The 22508-nt window shown below is 37.0% G+C and overlaps 1 protein-coding gene across 4 annotated transcripts in view; it reads left to right on the forward strand.

Moving 5' to 3' along the window:
* Nucleotides 1-22508, forward strand: part of thrb (thyroid hormone receptor beta) — a 57392-nt gene that overhangs the window by 23273 nt on the left and 11611 nt on the right. For 2 of the 4 annotated variants that reach the window (XM_054763256.1, XM_054763255.1), the window contains exons 4-8: nt 13775-13875; nt 13963-14110; nt 17229-17434; nt 19598-19684; nt 22266-22412. In XM_054763256.1, the coding sequence (XP_054619231.1) occupies nt 13775-13875; nt 13963-14110; nt 17229-17434; nt 19598-19684; nt 22266-22412 (689 nt within the window). Of the gene's footprint in view, nt 1-10196; nt 10819-13774; nt 13876-13962; nt 14111-17228; nt 17435-19597; nt 19685-22265; nt 22413-22508 lie in introns of those variants that run through there. The other 2 variants (XM_054763254.1, XM_054763253.1) reach the window with 2 other exon arrangements.

The following is a 22508-nucleotide window of genomic DNA, read 5'->3' on the forward strand; positions in this document are numbered from 1 at the left end:
CATTTATCCCTTTCATTCATCATTTATATGTTTTTAGACATGTTTTGTGTTAAAATTTTTGGCTTTCTGGAACAAATTACGGGATTTACATTATTTCTTATAGGAAAAATTGATTGGGTTAGAGTAGTGGTTCCCAAACTTTTCACAGTCACATACCCCTTCAGACATTTCACCTGAAGCCATGTACCCCCTACTCATGCACACTTAAAAAACATATACCTTTTTGTCCTAATTAACTTGAAATATTGAACAGAATTATTTAGTTAATTAATTTTATTGTAATTCCGGGTCAAAAGTGTGTATTTTGCTTGGTGATATTTTGATAAAGTTTGACATGAGCACTGATAAATAGAGATGTAATCATCCTACCCCCATTACAACTGGCGTACCCCTGGGGGTACACGTACCCCACTTTGAGAACCTACGGGTTAGAGTATGTTCCGATTAGAGTCGGACCTTCCGGAACGCATTAATGAATCTAACCAAGGTTCCACTGTACAGTGGAGCCCCGGTTTTTGTCATTAATTTGTTTCAAAAGTTTCTAGGAAAACTGAATTGTACAAAAACCAAGACACTTTTTTTCCCATAGGAAATAATGTAAATCAAATTAACCTGTTCCAGACACCCCAAAAAAATATTAACAAAAAATAAATTTTATTGAGAATAGTTATAGTTTTACATGCAGAAAATGATGTGAAATGATTATGAATGAGGAATAGACGGAAGTTGATGTTGCAGATTTTCCATACATCCTGGCGAGATGGAATTCAATAGTTTTTTTCACCTTCTATCAAATTTCTTTGGCCCCGTGGCAGGTTATTGAGCTGTCACACTCAATAATAAATGCACGGAAAATGATTCAGTAACGCGTGGAGTGCTTTGTTTGGTCACTCCATTTTGGAGAACAGTACTGCACAGGACAAACAGTCTGCAGTCAAACCTCAGTTTTTATACGCACCAGTTTTTGTATGATTCTGGTTTTCACGAAAATGTTGCCTAGTTTTTTTGTACACTGTCTTGCTTAACAAAGTAGCCTGTTTACCCTGAACTGTATCGTTCCACAAAGAAAGTTGTGAGTGGCAATTCATGACGAAAACCGAGGTTTCGCTGTAGTTTAAGTGTAGTCATGTACGAAAACCAAGATGAGGCATTATTTTTGTGAAAATTATTGACGAATCATGCGTCTATGAAAACCAAGGTTCGATTGCATTCAAGAAACCAACAGGGCCTATAGGTGCAAGTCCTAATAAGTTGACTAGACAATCAGGTTTAAATACATGTTTATGAAATTGAGTGAAATTTAAGTGAAAAGTGTTTGATCCCCTACCAAACAGCAAGAATTTTGACACCTGAATTTGCGGGACAAATGCTGAATTGCTCCTGATCAAAACTTTAAGACAGGAAAATTGCAAGAATTTACATTTTGCACTGTTGAACCTTATTGAGGTTCTAAATAGTTTCAAAATGCTAAAAGAAGAAATGAGAGCGAGACATTTTTTTTGAGTAAGCAATTTATTGCAAACAAGCATTAAAGTGAAATAGGCTATTCATCAGCTGATCAAAGGTTTAAGACCGTAGCTCCAAAAACCCCCCGAAACCTCACTAAAATAAAAATAATAATAAATTGTTGAAACAAGGAGTCAGTAATGAGTAGCTGTTCCATTCTTGTTCATTGGTTTGGCATGCTTGATGCCAGTGTTTCCAGGGAAACTGGAATGTTGCTCCAGATGGTGAAGATGGCTTCACGGAGGGCATCCATTGTCTGGAACTGATGTCCATTTTTGTAACCTCCCCTTGCCATTCATCCTTAAATGTTCTCAGTGTGATTTATATCAGGGGAACATGCAGGATGGTCAAAAGTCTGAGCATGTTCCTCTGGAAGAAGTCCTTTGTCAGGCAGGCATTGTGAAGTGCAGCGTTGTCCTGTTGAAAATTACCACACAGACGAGGACCTTCAGTGATGAGGGATGCTCCCTGCAACATCTCCACATAGCCAACTGGCGTCTGACGCCCCTGCACCACCTGAAGCTCCATTGCTCCATTGAAGGAAAAAGCGTCCCGGATCATGATGGCGCTACCTCCACTGTGCCATGTGGGATGTCCTTGTCATGCCAGTAACGTTGGAAGCCATCAGGACCGTCAATGTTTTTTTTTTTCCTCATCAGAGAAGAAAACTTTCTTCCACCTTTCAATGTCCCATGTTTGGTGCTTTCCTCCAAATTCCAAATGGCCAATTTTGTAGTGTGGCAGGAGACGAGGTCTATGAAGTTGTTTTTTCTTCTTAAAAGCCTTCTCGCGCGTCTGATGGTTACTGGACTGCACTTGGCACCAGTAACAACTTTCATGGTCGCATGTCTTGACGGACAACCAATGGGATCCTCTGGCCCAGGAACAGTGACATTTTTTTGCATTTACCACTTGGCTTTTTTGTTCCATAACCCTCAGGATTTTTGAAGACGTTTCAAATGACTGTCGTACTGCATCCAACCTCAGCAGCAATGGCACACTGCGACAGGCCTTGTTTATGCAGCTCAACAATCCCACCGTGTTCAAAGAGGGAAAGCTTTTTTGCCTTCGCCATCAAGAGATCATGACAGTGTGAATACCTGACACAAAGTCACATTCAGTCGACATTTTTGGCAATATTTTGCCTTTTTAAAGGCTGTCGTCTTAAACTTTTAATCAGCTGATGAACAGCCTATTTCACTTTAATGGTTGTTCGCAATGAATCGCTTATTCAAAAATGTCTTTTGTCTCACTCCCATGTCTTCGTTTTGCATTTTGAAGCTATACTTAGAACCTCCTTCAGATCCAACAGTACAGAATGTAATGTTTTTCAATTTTTCAACTGGTCATCAGGAAATCAGGAGTGTATGTACAGTTGAAAAAGATTAGACCCCTAAGAACTTTTCAGCGTTTGTCTAAAATACTGCCCAATGTTTGCAATATTCATAACATTTTATACAGTAAATCATTCATCAATGATATGGCCCCATGTTTCAAAATGTCTTGAATAAAGATTTGATGAATACTGAGATGGTCAAAATGATTAGCCCCCATATGAGTATCTGCTTTTAAAACACACTTGAGCAGTCAGTTAAAACAGAATTTTATTTAAGTGACTCCAAGAAGCAGGGTTTGTATCTCCTGGCCATTTTATCAAAAGGGATTGGTCGAGAGTTGCTCCTAGATCTTGTTAAGAAGTGATATCATCGTGCCAAAAAGTTAAGAAATCAGTCTGGACCTCAGACTGAAGATAGGTCATCATCTTAAGGGGGAAGGATATTTCACAGTCTGCAGAACAGCTGTGCATTGCATCATGCAAAGCACAAAGAAACCAATTCTGTCATAACTGGGGCGTGGTCGAAAACGCAAGATTTCCAAAACTTTGGAGAGAAAAATAGTTAAAGATGTGAACAGGAACCCCCAGATCTCTAAGATTTGATGATTGACTGGCTTCCACTAGACACAAGGTTTCTCGTGTGACTGTTGTGAGGGCTCTTCATCATGGTGGACTTCACGGTCAAGAAAACTACCATTGCTCAAGAAAGTGTGAAACATGGGGTTGAGTTTTGTAAATTGGTGCTTTGGTCTGATGATACGAGCTGTTTGGGTCTATGGATGCTGCTTTCGTTTGGCGAGCCCTACTGCTCCCACAGCAGAGGTATGACTCGTCACATTTGTCTTCAAAGACGAGAAACTCAAATTGGACTTTGACTTCAATGACTCAGGACTTGATTCAGACTTTAGTCTGATGACTTGGTAATGGTACTTCCTGTATTCCAAATACACTCTCTTCTAGTTGAATACAACGGAAATTGATGAAATAATGTGATAAATAGTAGAAAGTTTCAAATTTAGTCAAATTTCTCATCACCATAAAACTCGAGATTTTCAGTGAGTGTGTTGAGTAAAATGCGTCCCCATTCCAAGTAGTCAACTAATGTAACCGTAACCAGCAAGACAACACATTTTCCCAAAGAATCTGCCTCATTGAATGCATCTATTAACGTCCAATCAGGTTTAAGAACAACAAACGAGGGTGTGCATTACATTTCTGTGCACTGACTAAATCCTGAATGCTATGTGAGCAGTGTTTGTCTGGGACTAAGTTTTGTCACACCGGTCTTATCGAAAAAATAAAACAAATCAAAATGGATTCATTGTATTTGTAGGTGGCAGAAGTGCATTTGATAAGAGATCGGCTTGGATCATTTGCATGTGAAAACACACTCGACAGCAAGGAGGAAGTGGGAGAGCATGGAGGAGTGTAGCGTGCAGAAGGTTACGCGTCATAGGGAAATTTAAACCCATGCACACGCACAGTTTAGTTCCAAATGTGAAAATTGTCAACGGTTCATGGTGTGAATAATTATTTTGACGTAAAACAAACCTTTTTTGGGTTTATGTTGTGCTATAGTTGGTTAGATAATTGAGCTGTCACAAAAGCAAAACATTTGTGTCAAAGTGAAAGTTATGACTGAAATGTATCTTTTAACAAAAAGCTGTTTTTCTCCCTTTTCTTGTTGGGAACTGATATTTTCCTGAAACTTACCTATGTTTTACTGCAGATTACTAAAGAACGGAAAAAGGTAGAAACAAACATATTTTTTTGATGAAAGACGAGAGTCTAATCTTTCTTTTGTGTTCTATGGCTGTATAAACATGGAACCTGGTTGAACCTGTGTTGAACCTGTGTGTACCTTGAAAGACACACAAGGTACACACAATATTGTGTGTACCTTGAAAGATCAGTCAAAATCGTCTAAAATGGCTGATACTGAAGGGGTTGTCTTTTGAAAAATGGCTGGGATTGTATGAGTTAAAGACTTGAGATTTACTTGAGACTTGAAAAACACTGACTTGCTCCCACCCGTCCCATAATGCCAGGGATCTTCTTCTTCTTCAGTCTTATTTGGGTGCATGGAACCATGTAAAAAATATATATATATATATATATTGTGTTGTTATTTTGAAGAATAACATCAAAAAGGCTGTAGTCATTCTAGTTTTAGGATGTTGCTGGGTCTTCCAACCTTCCATCCTTACCTTCCTATCCTTACCATGTAGAGAAAAATGTCTTTTTCTAGCAAAATGGCCCAGGGGCAGTAGAGTTTGTGTCTCAATTGTGTACATTGAATTTATGGACTTCCTGAACTAAAGACCGGGAATTAGAGCAGTGCCCTTTTGTATAATGTTGTTTAGCCCTAATAAATACATTTATTGATATTTTTCACAGCAAGCAGAAGGCAACAAATGTTCTCAGGAACGAAAAGATCTGTAGTTCATCATAATCTGAGAAACAGTATTGATTGTCTCACAAGCAGGCAGACTAGTGGCGATGCTGGGTTCAGATCAGTGCAAACAGCAGGGTTTTCCAAGCCAAGTTCACCATGTGTTCAGGCTCGTCTACTTGTTGTGTCCGACCTTGATGATCCATGTAAGCGTAGAGATGTTCTGCTGTTTGGCGAACCTAAGAAGATAAGAGCCGTCTGACGGATCAAATCTTTCTCCAACTGTGCTGGCAAAGCAATTAAAGCTTTAATTAAGTGTTAAGTCGTGTAGCAAACAACATCGTAGAAATATTGTGTATTTTTTAAATTAATGTTAAGAGTTACTTTCCAGGCCTGTCATTCTAAGGTGGCGTAGACGTCTTGCGACGATCTGAAAGTTGCAGGTGTCTGTCCTCATGGGGAAGTATTCTTGAGCAAGACAATGAAGCATCTGAAAACATGAGTAGCGGCTATTACAATCTACTCAGCTGTACCTTACCAAGGCCATTCTGCATATTTGACACTGAATTGTTGGTTTTGAGTTGGTTCAATTCTGAGTTTGTCATCAAGGCTGCAACTAACGGTTATTTTCTTAGTCGTTAATCTGAAGATTGCTGTTTCGATTCTACGGTAATCCCTCGTTTGTTGCGGTTAATTGCTTAGTGATAAGTGAATTCCCACAAAGTAGGATTATTTATAAATTGAATAATTTCATAGTTATGGCATACAAAACCTGTGTATGATTTTCTAAATACTTTTCTTTCAACATTATTAGAGCCCTCTATACTGTATATGAAATAACACCCATATCGTAGGGATGTCACAAAGCACCCAACTCATGAGACGAGACAATGTATGAGATTGAGTCCACGAGAATGTGGCGAGACGAGATTTTAACATTAATTCGAACAAATTCATGTTGTTTTCTCGTGGGGCTGTGGAATTTGGCTTTGCAATCATCTTTTTTCCTCCTAATTTCTATATTACCTTGAAAAATTAGCTAATTCATTTTCATTTATTGCATAAGTTATTTATTTATTACCACAAGACTTTTTTTTCTGAATGAGAAATCATGTCACATTTAAATCTCGCAAGATCTTGTGACACGACATCTTGTGACACCCCTACCATATAGTCACCATTACATTCATATTAGAGAAAATAGGACATTTACTGTAAGACAGCGTACCTTGTGGGGGAGCAAGAATGGGCCGCGAACAGGAAGTTACGTCAGGGTTTGGAGTTGAGTTTTAGCTTGTTGTGGGCTATAGCAGCAACATTAGTTGTTATTATTATGTTTTTATTATTATTGTGCCTGTTGTGAGATCATTTAAACCTGCAATAAAAACCCTGTTTTTCCGGTGATCAAGTCTGGTGCTTGTATCACAGAACAATTAATGACACCTAGTAGAATATTACATTCACAAGTTCAATAATGTCTTAATGCCTTATATCTGTCTTTTAGTTCATTTAGCTATTTTTATGCTTGAAAATGCTTAATTGTGGAAAAATACATACAATTTGCTTAAATATGCCTATTTTTTTTTTTACTAATGATAGGCCGTAGGCAACCACAAAACAGTTATGATTTATAAATACATTTTTGAAAAACTCTGATAAAGTGAGGTATGTAGAGAGGGACGACTGTAATCAGTTAGGCCCTAAACCAGAGGTGTCCAATTTGCAGCCCGGGGGCCATTTTTTTATTGGCCTGCGGCACATTATAAAAATAGAATTTTTTTCAAGAAAACTACTAAGTAATTTTACAAGAATAAATATTAAGAGAAAAAAAGTTGTCACAAGAAAAAGTTGCAATTTTACAAGAATTGTCATAATATGAGGAAAACTTTAAGTAATTTTAGTAGCATAAAGTTGAAATATGAAATAAAAATTCATAATATAATGAGAAACAAATAAAGCAATAACTAAAGTTGGAATTTTGGGGGAATTTCGATTATGGAAAAAGTTGCAATATAGCCAGAATTAAGTCAAATATGGGGATGAAGTCATAATTACAAGAAGAACATTTAGAAGAAGAAAGATAAAATTGTTGGGGGATAAAAAACAACAACAGCAGAAACTGGAAAAAACAGCTGAAAAAGCTATTAATCGAATTCCTAAATAGTAGTCTTTTCATAATGGATAATGGATTAATTTGAATCTTAATTGTTGCAGCTCTAATCTTAAATTATGTAATGTAATTTTGTTAAGCATGTTCGAAGCAAATAAACCTTGACCATGATCATACCTTAAAACATTTTCTTTCACTATGTTTGTAATATTACTAGGGCTGTCAAATGATTAAAAATTGTAATCAGATTAATCCCACTTTTAAAATGAATTAATCATGATTAATCACCATTAGCGACTATGTCTGAAACATGCCCATTTTTACTGTAAGTAATTTACAGAAAGATACACACACACACACACACACACACACACACACACACACACACATTATTAAAGCTGTTTTTGTGACGTTTGGAGTGTCCCTGAATGCATCTCGCGTTCTTGTAATGAGATTGAGGAAGTGTCGTTCCCAGGATGAACGGACTAGAGAGGTGTGTGAGTTGGCGATACATACAGTACAGTATATGGTGTTGGAATTGTACTGCCGTCCATGTGTTCAGAAAACAGAGAGGCGTGCTCGCTCTGGTGCGCATGTGTTAATTACACAAAAAAATTTCACATAATTAATGAAATTAATTAGTTACTGCCATTAACGCCTTATTTTTGACAGCCCTAAATATCATATCATATTGGTGTACTCCAGTTTGTCAATCAACTTGGAGCTTTATCCTGTCTTTACTGAATAGTAGACTTCCTGTGCGGAATAGAGTTAATTACGCCTGATGGATAATAAGTGCATTAAGTGCATAACTGCAGGGTGTCCCCAAAGTCTGAACATATAATATGTAGATTACACAAAAACCTTTTACATTGAATGATTACTCATTCAATTTAAAAGGTTTTTGTGTACACTGTCTATATAATGGTTTTGAAAATGTAAAAAGTTATAAATAAAAGATATATAATATATAATAATGTAAATACAAATATCTGATACCTAATAATCGGTATTACTTATCACAGTTAGGTCTGGAACCAATTGACCGCAATAAACAAGGCATTACTGTATATAGTTTTGCTATGTAATATTTAATTTATATATTTAATATATATGTCACACATGATAGAGTGGAAAAAAAGTTCTCCTCCCATCCCGTGTGGAAGTGATAAGTTTTTGGTTACTTTGTCCTTCTTCCCCACTCTGTTTAAAACCTTTTCTTAACTTTACAATAAATAAATTGGAGGCTAACTAGTTAGTTCAGTACCATGCTATCTCTTATGTCCCTGCAGTTATCCCGCAGTTGAGTAGTTGTAAACAAAGAATAATAGGAGCGTGAAGGTGACTATAGGGGTTATTTCATGTCTACAGGGCTCTGGTATTGGTAAAAATTGCATTTACAAAGTCATAAACAGGTTTTCTCTGCTCTAACTATGAAAAAATTCCATTTATTAATATTGGACCCTATCGTGGTTGGGTCTGGAACCAATTAACCGCTATAAACGAGGGACGTCTGTATACTTTGTGTATCATCTTTGAAACCAGTTCGTAGTATTTTAGATAAAAACATCACGAATATTTTGTATGTTTTATAGCCACCGTCATTTTCTTTACATCTTTAACTAAAAATGGGTGTTGTCAAATTTGTGTTTTTTCTTGGGAGAAATTGACTTATTTTTTTGATGGCATGATGCACATTAGACGGGGGTGTCCAAAGTTTTTCCAGCAATGGCAACATAGTGAAAAATTTAAGGATGTAACTTTGCCGCTTTGATATTTTGTAAAGCAACACATGTAGATATGTTAGGAAGTTATATATATTTCAAGAATAAACTGCATCTCAGCTTTGTCATATAGATGAAAAAGCCTTTTATTCATCTTCACTCTTTGCACTTTTTTCCCCATCTTTTTCTTAGTTTTATTTTCTAAATATTTTAAAACTTTCTTCTTATATAATCCATGTAAATGTTCTTTTCATAATATTAGGATTTTATTCCCATTATATTATAACTTTTTCCACAACCTGATTTTACAAAAATTGCCACTTTATTTTACTTTGTTTGTTTCTCATATTACCACTTTTACAAATGACGTTTTATTTTTAATATTTCAACTCTATTCAACTAAAATGACATTTTTCCTCATAATATAAAGAGTTTATTCTTGTAAAACTATAAAACTTTTTTTCTCTGAATATTTTTATTTTATTCCAGTAAAATTACAGGTTTTTCAACTTTGTTCTTGTAAATGTAATTATGACTTTATTCCCAGAATAGTTTTTTATTCTCGCAGCATAACTTTTCCGCAATCAAATTTTCCAAAAATTACTTTATTTGTTGTTTCATTTGTTTCTCCTATTAAAACTTAAAAAGTCTTTTTCTTTAATATTTCAACTTTATGCTACTAAAATGACAATTTTTAAAAATTATATTATGACATTCTTTCTTTTCTCTTAATATTTTGACTTTATTCTTGTAAAATTGCTGCAGATGTTTCCATTTTTGCTGTTGCTTTTTTTAACTTTTTTTTTTATTATTATATTTTTAGAAGGTGCTGTGGGCTGCAAGTGGCCTCTGGACCGCACTTTGGTCACCTCTGCACTAAACAGCTGTTGTTCATAAGCCACATTGCGCCACTCATTTAAATTGCCTAAAGAATAAGAGTTCAGTTAAAAATGTAGGAACATTTTACCTCATTTCTTACATTAGAATCCTTGTAATGGCTTTAACGTTTTCTGGAAGGTGGCTTTCTTTAGACGCGCTTTCCACTGGCTTGATGTTATTAGAGGGCATTTACTACAGGTGCGACGGGCAAGGTCCTAATCTGTGACATCGCGGCCCATGGCACATCGAGGATTTGTAGAGTGTAAGATTAGGACTCTACGTCGTCATAAATCTCTGCGTCTCAATCCAGCCGTGAGGTGGCGGGTGGGCAGTCGCTTGCTGTTGTCTGTGACTTAAAAAGTGGACATTCAGCATTGTTCTTTTCAACGTCGTTGATTTGTCTCTGAGTTGGCGTTTTTCCAGACCAGGACTTTCTAAATATATATTTTTTTACGTTTTTTTTGGAGAGTAGATTTTTTTTTTTTTTAAGAGTTCTTATCAGTTAGAAATTTATTTGGATACCTTTCTGTGGTGATGAATTATTGCATACCGGACATGTACGAGATGTCTCACGCTGTGGTTGGAGAGTACACCATTCAGGCTGGTGGAGAACCCTGTCTGTATCAAAGTGAGGGACTCGGGTACGGGCACTGTGAACCGCAACCCTTGCACCATCCGCCCTGTATGGAGCAGTCTTGGCTGTCCAGCCAGCACTACACTTGTTTGTACGGTGGTGCCCCTTCTGCTTTCAAGGGTGACTTCTGCAGCATGGAGGTACCGCTTAATAATTTCCATCTTCACCCTGAATATTTTCCGGACATCAAATCAGACCTCTCACACCTGCAATGGATGCAAGGGTCACACAAGAAAGGTAGGATACCTGGATACTGATTTTGAGTGACGTTTGTACAATCTCTCGTCTCGGTCTTACATTTGTCACATGCATTTTTGGAAAATTAGGGACGACTCCTCGATCAATGAATCAATGATGTCTGGGACTTTGAGTCTCAGCGTAAATCCAAGTCTGACGGCGTCATATGGCGGGGGTTCTTTATTGATTGGATGATTATTGATTGGCGACAGAAGGCTCATCATTGCTTCTGCACAAAACAATATTGATCGGACTCTTAACCGCTTTTCCCAAAGACTCCTACCATTCATAACACAGAACTTGCTCAACTGAATCCCGGCATGGAACAGTTGTTGCGATGTGTCAATGTGATTTTGTTATTTATGACAACTGTTCACTCGTGATAATTGACGCTGCTGGATTTTGTCTGTGTTGCTATGGTAACTGCTCAATATCAAAGCAAAGTGAAAGCAACTTATTTCATATAACGAGCTTATAACTGTGAAATGACCTTGCACATGCAGAGAAAACGGTTATTCAGTGGCTTGCTTAAGGCTTGCTCAGAAACGGAAAACAATGCAGTTTTTTATATTTTTGATTGCAGGGGACTGAACTACCACCACCCTGTTTTCTGTTCTGCTATATGTCAGGACACTCTGCAGGATTTGGAAGATTTAGATTCTCAGGGCATTGAATGGATGGCAACTGGACTGTTGCCATCAGTCCATAAAACTTTTGTCTCACAATAGTTTAGGATCATTTCTGTACTTTGTGGCAAACCCCAGCCTGGCCTTCCAATTCTTCTTGCTAATGAGTGCTTTGAATCTTCTGGTGTAGCCATTGTACTTTTGCTCATGAAGTCTTCTATGAAGAGTAGTCGTGATACCTTCACTCCTGCCCTCTGCAGGTTGTTGCTGATGTCACTAACAGTTGTTTTAGGCTCTTTCTTTACAGCTCTCAAACTATTTGTTTTCAACTGCTGATGTTTTCCTTGGTCTACCTGTTCCACGTCTGTTAGGCCCTGTCTACACGGGAGCGCTCCTGAGATTTTTGTGTTGTGTGTTGAAAAAAATTTGCGTCCACACTTTCCCGGATTAGGAAATAGTTGCATCCAGACACGAACGGATCGCTGAGTGAAAACGATGTAATACACAAGGCACACCTACATGAAAAGACACGTCATGTAACATACCAAACTATAGAAGAAGAAAGAACACATACGTATAAGTCCGTCATCTTCCGCTTTCCGAGGCTCGTCTGGACTTACAACGAAATGGAATTACTTCTGAGTGTCAATTTGGAGTTTGGGACATCAAAATATCAAGAATGTCAACGGGGGTGACTCATGCCAGTCGAAATATTCAAATGTTATGATGGCTTGCCGTCAAAGCTCAGTAGTAGTCATGTGATGGCAATGGGTTGGTGATGTCATCATTTTCAGTGGGTTGCTTGTCGACATGGAAATGACAAGCTGGCGTTTTCAGATTTTCCCACTCTGGAAGTCATTTAAAAAAAAATAAAAATACAGTTTCAGGGCACCTAGAACGCTGTTTCCGTGTGGATGAGAGGCTGAAACGATAAAATAAAAACGTTTCCGTGTGGACAGCCTCTTAGTACACCAGTGGTTTCTTTTCTTCTTCAGGGCATTCCAAATGGTTGTAGTGGCTATGACCAATGTTTGTGCAATGCTTGATTGATTGATTGATTTTCTCTGGTTTTATGAGAATAACCTAATATTATGAGGAAAAATAGTGTCATTTTAGTAGCATAAAGTTGAAATAAAGAAAATAAGATGTTATTTTTCTCCAGTAAAGTTGCAATATTACGAGAAACGAAATAACAGTAAGGGTTGTAATTTTTGGAATATTGAGTTGGTTAAAAAGTTACAAAGTTACGAGGATAAAGTAAAAATATTATGGGAATAAAGTCATAAGTACGAGGAGAAAATTTACAAGAAGAAAGTTGAAATAGTTAGAAAATAAAAAAAAACAACAACAGCAAAAATGGAAAAACAGCTGTAATTTTACAACATCCATCCATCCATTTTCACAATGAAATCTAAATATTAAGAGACAAAAGTAGTATTCAAACAATTTTGCGAGAATAAACTAGTAATATTATGAGAAAAATAATGTCATTTTAGCAGCAGAGCACCTTTTTTTAAACTTTTTTTTTTTTTTTAAGGCTGTCATATTATTAGAAACCAGCAAAAAAGAATAAAGTTGTAATTTTTGGAAAATTAGGTTACGGAAAAAGTATGAGAAAAATATGCGAATAAAGTCATAATTATGAGAAAAAAAGAAGAAAGCTGAACTAGTTTGAGCATTTACAAAACAGCAGAAATGAAAAAACAGCTTTAATTTTACGAGAATAAAATCAAAATATTCATTAAAAAAAGTCCTATTCTAATTTTACAAGAATAAACTCATAATATCATGAGGAAAAATAATATCAGTAGCATAGAGTTAACAGAGCATAGAGTTAAATACTAAAGGAAAAAAATGTTTTTGATTTAAGAAAGGAAAAAGTCATAATATAGGAATAAAGTCAAAATATTATGGGAGTAACATCACAATATTAGGAGAAGACAATTTACAAATATTTTTAAAGAAGAAATCTATCTGGAAAATAAAAAAACACAGCAAAAACAGGTAAAAAAGCTAAATTCGAAGTTGATATTAACAATAGACTATTTCACCTAAATCACAAAGCTGTGATGCAGATTTTTCCTGAAATATATATGAATTCTTAGCATATCTACATATGTTGCTTTACAAATACTGAAGTGGCAAAGTTGCATCCTTTCATTTTTCAGTATGTGGCCCTCCCTGGAAAAAGTTTTTTGCAGTATTTTATTGTGCTTATACAGTATATCCACTTGATGGTATTCATAAACCATTCATTGTCTAAATCAGTCCTGCATATATAGTAGTGAGTAATTATAAACAACCTTGAGTCATTTTTTCTTCTTCCTCAGGGTACATACCAAGTTACCTGGACAAAGACGAGCTATGTGTCGTGTGTGGGGACAAAGCTACAGGCTATCATTATCGCTGTATAACCTGCGAAGGCTGTAAGGTAACCAGCAAGTATCTGACTGATTTGTCAAAGCAATGTTCATTTGTGATGCGTCTCAAGTATTTCTTAAGTATTTCTGCTGTCTAGGGATTCTTTAGGCGGACAATTCAGAAAAACCTCAACCCAACCTACGCTTGTAAGTACGAGGGGAAATGTGCCATCGACAAAGTGACCAGAAACCAGTGCCAGGAGTGTCGCTTCAAGAAGTGTATTTCGGTTGGAATGGCTACAGACTGTAAGTTTTATGAGACAAAGCCGGCTGAGTTGAGACAATGGTGTGAAAAAGTGTTTGCCCCCTTCCTGATTACCTTTTTTTTTTTCAGATCATCAAACAAATTTAAATATTTTAATATAAATATTTGATCTGTGATCAATGACAACACAACTGAGCTTTTTATTATTAAGGGAGGAAAAAAGGAATTTTGGCCCACTCATCTTTGCAGAATTGTTGTAATTCAGCCACATTGGAGGGTTTTTCTTCAGCCATTCAGAGGTGGACTTGCTGGTGTATTTTGGATCATTGTCCTGCTGGATAACCCAAGTTGGGTTCAGCTTGAGGTCACAACAGATGGCCGGACATTCTCCTTCAAGATTTTTTGGTAGACAGCAGAATTCATGGTTCCATTTATCACAGCAAGTCTTCCACGTCCTGAAGCAGCAAAACAGCCCCAGACCATCACACTACCACCACCATATTTAACTATTGGTATGATGTTCTTTTTCTAAAATGCGGCGTTACTTTTGCGGAAGATTAAATGGGACACACAACTTTTGTCTCGTCAGACCACAGAGTATTTTCCCAAAGGTCTTGAGGATCATCAAGATGTCTTCTGGCAAAATTGAGACGAGCCTGTGTTCTTTTTGTTCAGTAGTGGTTTTCGTCTTGGTACTCTGTCATGCAGGCCGTTTTTTCCCAGTGTCTTTCTTATGGTGGAGTCATGAACACTGATCTTAACTGAGGCAAGTGAGGCCAGCAGTTTTTTGGATGTTGTTGTGGGGTCTTTTGTGACCTCTTGGATGAGTCACTGCTCTTTTGGGGTAATTTTGGTTGCCAGGCCACTCCAGGGAAGGTTCACCACGGTTCCATGTTTTTGCCATTTGTGGATAATGGCTCTCACTGTGGTTCGCTGGAGTCCCACAGCTTTAGAAATGGCTTTCTAACCTTTTCCACACTGATACATCTCAATGAATCTCAATTAAATTATGTTTTAACAGGTGTTTTAATCACTTTTTTTTCCACACAGGGCCATGTAGGTTGGATTTTTTTTCTCCCTTAATAATAAAAAGTTTCATTTAAGTTTCATTTAAAAATGCATTTTGCATTTTGTATTCAGTTGTGTTGTCATTGACTAATATTTAAACTTGTTTGATGATCTGAAACATTTAAGGGTGACAACCATGCAAAAAAATAAGAAATTAGGAAGGGGGCAAACACTTCTTCACACCTGTGCGTGCGTGCATGCGCGCGCGTGTGTGTGTATTTTCTATAGTTTATCGATGGAGATCGATCCAGGACTTGGTCTTCCCGCTGAAATACGTAAATGGACAAAGACCAAGTTGATAAGATGAAAGTAGTGTTCAGTAAAGATGGAGGGATGGGACTAGTAGTACAAGCTGGAACTCTAAAAGGGAGTGTAAGCAGCTGCCTAGAGGGAAGAGCATTATATCCAGCCTCTTCCCGCTTTAATTTAATTTTGTTAGTTTCTCCAAAGTAGGGTTCCCTATTTTTAAATTGAATATTTTTGTAGTTCGATCCTAGAAAACCTGTTTACTAAATAAGTTTTTTTCAATATTAGAGCACTTCTGCTACCCAACATAGCAGACATGATAATGGAAAATAAGACATTTAAGACATAAATAAGACTTGTTTTTGTGTGTGTAGCTGTAAATGTGTTTCGCTGCTACAAGAGCTGAGTGGGGGGCGAACAGTAAGTGAGGTCGGGGGTTCAGAATTGAGTTTTAGCTTGTCTTGGGTTACGGCTGCAACGGTAGCTCATGTTAGGGATTTTTATTAGGGATTATTGTGCCTGTTGTGAGAATTCAAGGCTACAATAAAAGTCTGTTGTTCCGCCGATCGTCATTTTTGAAAAACCTTCACCCAGTGAGGCTGCGAAATTCGAAGCGTGGAAGTTGTGAGGGATTACTGTATGCCGGGGGCGTTCAAAGTTTTTCCAGGATGGGATGTATATTGAAAAATCAAAGGATGCGGGGGCCACTTAATTTTTTTTTAAAACAACCCATGTAGATATGCTCAGATGTTTTTTTTATATTTAAACAAAAACAGCAAACAAAAAAAAAACAGCCTCCATCTCCGCTTTTATTACGAACTTTTTCTCCTTACATTACATTTTTTTCATTGGCATTTTATGCATTTTGTTCCCTTACTTTATGAAAAAAGAACCGAACCGTGACCTTAAAGAGTTTTGCCCATCATCCACAATCCTTGTGTGAAACATGATCAGGTCTATCTCTTTTCTGTGCGTTCTAAAGATATAAAAACAGTGGCAGTGGCTCAGGAGGTAGAACAGGTGGTCCAGAAACCAGAAGGTTGGCGGTTCGATCCTCTCTCCCTCCACCCAGTCACTGTTGTTGTGTCCCACCCAACTTGCCTCCAGGGCTACCAACACTGGTTTATGAATGTGAATGAATGTTTGGTGGTGGTCAGAGAGGCACTTTACCCTCAGATCACCCAGGGCAGCTGTGTCTACAGATGTAGGTACCACCACCACTGACTGAGTAGTGAATGAATAATGAGTTCACTTCACTGTGAAGCACTTTGGGTGCCTTGGAAAGTGCTATAAAAATCTAATCCATTATTATTATTATCAAAAAGACAGAGCTAAGAATGCACATAATGGGAAGCACCTATTCCGTCTATAAAGCCTTCTGAAAAAACATCTGAAGGAAGTTCTGCGAAAATCACCAAAATACAGCAAAATACTGTCAGTATTACATGTTATCATGAATGTACCTGTTACTACATTGTCACTCCTATAAAACCTTGTTGGAGGTGTTTTTATAGCGAGCTGTCTAGGCTGAATAGGCGTGCATACGTGCATAATTAACTGCCTCGTTTTAGCTGTTTTTACATCTTTAGAACACACAGAAAAGAGAAAGACGTGTGTTCATGTCTCACATAAGGATTGTGGATGATGGCCAATTTTTTTTTTTTTTTTTTAAGTGCAGTTTTCCTGTAAAACTGAGGTAGGTACCGATCTGTGATTATGGCATACCGTTACACCCATAAGTTAGGATCAGTGACAGGTATACGGGTTTGTTGTGAATGAATCATTGGCATGGATGTAGCCTGTCCACTCATTTATGTCTTACCCTGTTCCCCACATCCTTCCAAGTGGTGTTGGATGAAGGCAAGAGGCTTGCCAAGCGGAAGTTGATTGAGGAGAATCGCGAGCGCCGTCGCAAGGAAGAACTCCAGAAAACCGCTTGGGATCGACTGGATCCTACACAGGAAGAGTGGGACCTGATCCACATGGTTACCGAGGCCCATATGGCCACAAATGCCCAGGGAAACCACTGGAAGCAGAAGCGGAAATTCTTGGTGAGATATTGTGTCCGACCCGGTTCTTCCTGCTCATTACCACCCATCACTGTGTTGTTTGCACTGCGCACCCCCACGCCATCCTCCTTCCACAACAGTTTCACTATTACCTGTGTTAATTTTGTCAATATGTCTTTGTTATATCCTTGTAGAGTGGGGAGAATTACCTGAATGATGGAGAAAAGTGTGCTCTCAGCGCAGCAGCACTCCCTTATAATGAAACCTTTTATTCTTTACCTCTTTCTTGCTAAGCATAGACACTAATATGAATAACTTGCTTTTTTTTCACGCTCATTTTATTTTATTTTTTTTGTTTGCCTGTTTGCAGTACTGAAATTCACACTTTAGCTTTTTGGACTAGCTCTGTTTCACTCTGTGGAAAGCCTCATTTTCTGTCTGAATTGCAGTTCTCTCTCTCGAGCACTTGAGGTTTTTGTGGACCTGCTTTTTTTCTGATGTTGTTTTCGTCCAAAGAGTGATACAGTAATCCCTCGTTTATCACGGTTAATTGGTTCCAGACCCAACTGTGATGACTGAATTTCTGCCACATAGAATTCCTTATTTATAAATTGAATATTTTCGTAGTTGGAGCATAGAAAACCTGTTTACAACCTTCTAAATACGGTAATCTGGACATGAAATAACACCCTTATAGTCACCTTTACACTCGTATGACCCAAAATGGTCGGCATAATAAGAGAAATAAGACATACAGTATAAGACATAAATGAGACTCACAAGTGTTATCATTTGGAGAGTTCATTGTTGTTCTGTACTTCCTGTTCTATACAGTACTTCCTGCGGTGGCTATTGTCTCATTCCTGTAACATTACTAACACCTAGCGACCAGTGTAGAAAACGGCATCATCATTACAATGTCTTTGAATGCTTTATACAGAGTGTCCCAAAAAAAAACTGACATAATTTTAAACGCAATTATCTTGAACACTACAAAATCTAGCTCTATGAAATTGAACAGTTTAGATGTTGAACATCATACGTATATTATGGGGCCGATTTCATAAGTGTACAAAATGTGCACCGCCTGTGACATAGCTGCACAGTCTTGTGTGACTGTGTGCGAGCATATTCCAAGACGCAAAATGACTTCTGTTCGGGAGTGAACGGCACGACTCAACCCGAAAACAGAACAAAAATAAAACATTTTCAAAAACATTAAATTTGAGGTTATTTCAACAAGAATTGCCAGAATTATTGGCCTGCGAAATTATGTAAACATTTTTGGGACACCCTGTATTTGTATTTTATTTCATTTAGACATTTATATGGTTGAAAATGCTTCATTTAGGCAAAAAATATGTAAAATTTGTTTAAATGTGATGTTTTTTAAACTACCATATTTTCTGGACTATAAGTCGCTCCAGAGTATAAGTCGCACCAGCCAAAAATGCACTATAATGAAGAAAAAAATATAATTTGTACTGGACTATAACTCACATTTTTGGAGGGAAATTTATTTTATAAAATCAGAGACCAAGAACAGACATTTTATCTTGAAAGGCAAGTTGCAGCAACAATAAAATAGAGAACAACAGGCTAAATAGACGTCTGTGTATGTAACACATTAGCAGTTATTCAGATAACTTTAGCCTAAACAACATAACATAAATAGTTTACTTGCAGTTTATAATCTGCAGAATGATTTTCTTTTGGGGGCATTTGTGTTCCATCTTTCTCAGTTGTCTTTATAAGTTATTGTTTACATTGTAAATGTACAGTGGTACAGGAGTGATAGGAACAGCAGATACTGGCACATAAGCCTCGAGCGCCGCCTCGCAGCTGTCAGTGTAAAAAAACCCCAAAAACCATATGTAAGGCGCTCTGGAGTATAAGTCGCAGGATCACCCAAACCATGAAAAAAAGTGCGACTTATAGTCCGAAAAATATGGTAATAATAGGCCGCATTCAATCACAAAACAGTGATAATTTATTAATTCATATTTTTTTATGATAGAGTGAAGCCGCCAAATTCAAAGTGCAAAGTGGCGAGGGATTACTGTACACATCTTAAGCTTCTGTCCTCATCTGTTTTATATCTTGCACAATCCTTTATCTGTCTTTCGTTTTAACATGTGTTCTTTTTAGTTAGCTTGCTCCAGGTTCTCCATTGAAACTTCACAATTCCTGTTGATTATCCAACAGGTCGAGGAAACAATGCTTCTTAATGAAATAACATGTAATTTATTCTATACTTCTGACCAGAGTGCAGCAGGGGTGAAGGAAACTAAGGTATGACTTACCACATGCAGTCATTTTGTACAGTACAGTGGGATCCCCGCTACTCGTCGGGGTTTGGTTCCGAGGCCAACCACGAATTGCAAATACACGCGAGTAATTGAAATAATGTCTAATTTTGACACTTTATTAAAGCCTGGCGATGCGAGCTCGCTCCTCCTCCTCCAAACTCAGATTGCCGTTGTTCACTCGCGACAACCAAGCTAAATGCATACAGTAGAAACGCAACACACTTATTAAAGGCATTTTATATTATAAAATGTATACGCACACACCACTAATGAATGATAATGAAGTAAGATCAGAAGGAATGGGAGTGACGGTGTAGCCCAAGGGTGTCCAAACTTTTTCCATCGAGGGCCACGTACTGAAAAATCAAAGGATGGACGAGCCACTTTGATATTTCACAAAACAGCTTTGTAATATAGTTGAAAAAGCCTATTATTATTATCAACTTTTTCTTCTTAAATGATCATTTTTTTGCATGTATTTTCATTTCTGCTGTTTTTTTTCCCCAAACATTTCAACATTTACATTTTTCTGTTTCTTGAAATGTTGTTATATTTTGATTTTATTGTCGTAGTATTATAACTTTTTTCCAACCAAAATTTCCAAAATGGGCAACTTCATTCTTTGTTTTATTTTGTCTCTTATAATATTTTGAAAATAACATATTTTTTCTTAAATTTTTCAACAGAATGCTTCTAAAAAAGCACACGTTTTTTGCTCAGAATATGACGATTTATTCTCATAAAATGGCAACTGTTTTTCCTGTAAGATGACATTTTTCTCGTAATATTATTTTATTCCCTAACTTTTTCCCCAAGCAAATTTTCCAAAATTTACAACTTCATTATTTTTGCTTTGTTTCTCATAATATTATGACTTTAGAAAATTACATATTTTTCTTTAATATTTCATCGTTATGCTTCCAAAAATGACATGTTTTTTCCTCAGAATAATACGGCTTTGTTCTCGTAAAATGACGACTTTATTCTCCTAGTGTTATGACTTTATTCTCATAATATCATAACTTTTCTCAATCTAATTTTCCAAAATTTGCATCTTCATTCTTTGTTTTGTCTTGCTTCGCATAACATTACGACTTTAGAAAATAAGATCTTTTTTCTTTAATATTTCAACTTTATGCTTGTAAAAGTGAGAATATTACAACTTTATTCTCGTTAAATTATGTATTTTTTCCCAGTAAGATGACAACTTTTTTTTTGGTAATATTATGGCTTTATTCTCCTAATATTTCCACTTTTTTCTGTAAAAACGCTGCTGTTTTTTTTTTTTTTTTTTTTTTTTTTTTTCATTTTTTCTGTTGTGCTGTGGGCCAAGAAAACACATAAGACAATAAGACGCGCTTTGGACATCCCTGGTGAAGCCTTTAGCCTAGTTGTCAGACTAGCGCTACAACCATGCTTCTGTCTGTTGCTAGAAGTAGTACGCATTTAGCCCCGGCTAACTGTCGGAGAAAGCGTTTCTCCAAAGCACATCAACATAATCCACAGTGCTTGCCTGTTGGAATTTGAGTAACGACTTACCATCGTATATTAACTTTGCTGCAAGTTTTGAGGCCGGACTGTGAGAAAGTTGACAGTAGGAATCACACAGGGAGCAAGAACATTGCAACATTACACCGTACATGTATGCTGTGTTGCTGTGCTTTACTATCGTGTATTTATGAGTTAGCACTGAGTTACAGTGGGAAAAAAATGCCTAATTTTCTGAGAATAAATAAATAAAATTGACCAAACATCTGCAATTTTGCAGGAACGCGAGTGTGCGGGGATCCACTGTATATGTGTTCATTATAATACATTTATTGGTATATAGCAGCTTCTTTGCAACATTAATACTCAGTCTGTACATCAAACTATAGACATGAATGGATGGATCAATATACACTACAGTGGGGAAAATAAGTATTTGATCTGATTTTGTAAATAAATAAAATATACTTGAGCAAGACCAAAGAGCTGACCTCAGGGACCTCAGATTGTAGACCTGCACAAGACTGGAATGAGAAAGGATGGTGGGGTGAGGATGATTGTGAGAAAGGTGAGGGAGCAGCCCACAATGACAAGAAAGGAGCTGGTTGATGATATCGAGGGAGTTGGGAGCACAGTCAGCAAGAACAGCAATAGTACAATATTTTTGCTCTAATGTATGAAGATCCTGCAGTGCCCGCAAGGTCCCCCTGCTCAAGAGGACAAGTGCAAACCTGTCTGAATGTTTGACGTAACACTTAAATGAATAACACAAGGCTTGGGAGACAAAATGGAACTCTTTGGCTTCAAATCGACTGGACGTATTTGTTGAATTAAATTGATAACTTTTATTAAATGGTTTTTTTTTTTAAACATTTGTCTCTCTGTTAGCGTAAACCTACCATAAAAATGATTGACTGATATGTAAGGGATTAAATTTACAAAATCATCAGGGGATCAAACGCTTATTTTCCTCATTGTCTAAATAGGTAGAAAGAATATCAAGCCCTTATTGTGTAACAAGTGTTGTTGTTTATATTATTTGTAATTGCATACACATTTCCTTCTTTCCTTTTCAGCCTACCAATATTGGTCATTCATCGACGGTGAATAGCTCTGAAGGAAATAAAGTGGACTTAGAGGCATTCAGCCAGTTTACAAAAATTATCACCCCTGCCATTACCCGAGTGGTGGACTTTGCCAAAAAACTACCTATGTTTTGTGAGGTATGTGCCGCCATCAAAATCCCATTTTGTAACAAAGAAAGTTAGTGTTTACATGAGCAGAAAGCAGAAGAAAAGTAAGAAGAAAATTGCATGGTG

The sequence above is a fragment of the Dunckerocampus dactyliophorus genome, chromosome 20 (genome assembly GCF_027744805.1).
Source record: "Dunckerocampus dactyliophorus isolate RoL2022-P2 chromosome 20, RoL_Ddac_1.1, whole genome shotgun sequence".
NCBI lineage: Eukaryota > Metazoa > Chordata > Actinopteri > Syngnathiformes > Syngnathidae > Dunckerocampus > Dunckerocampus dactyliophorus.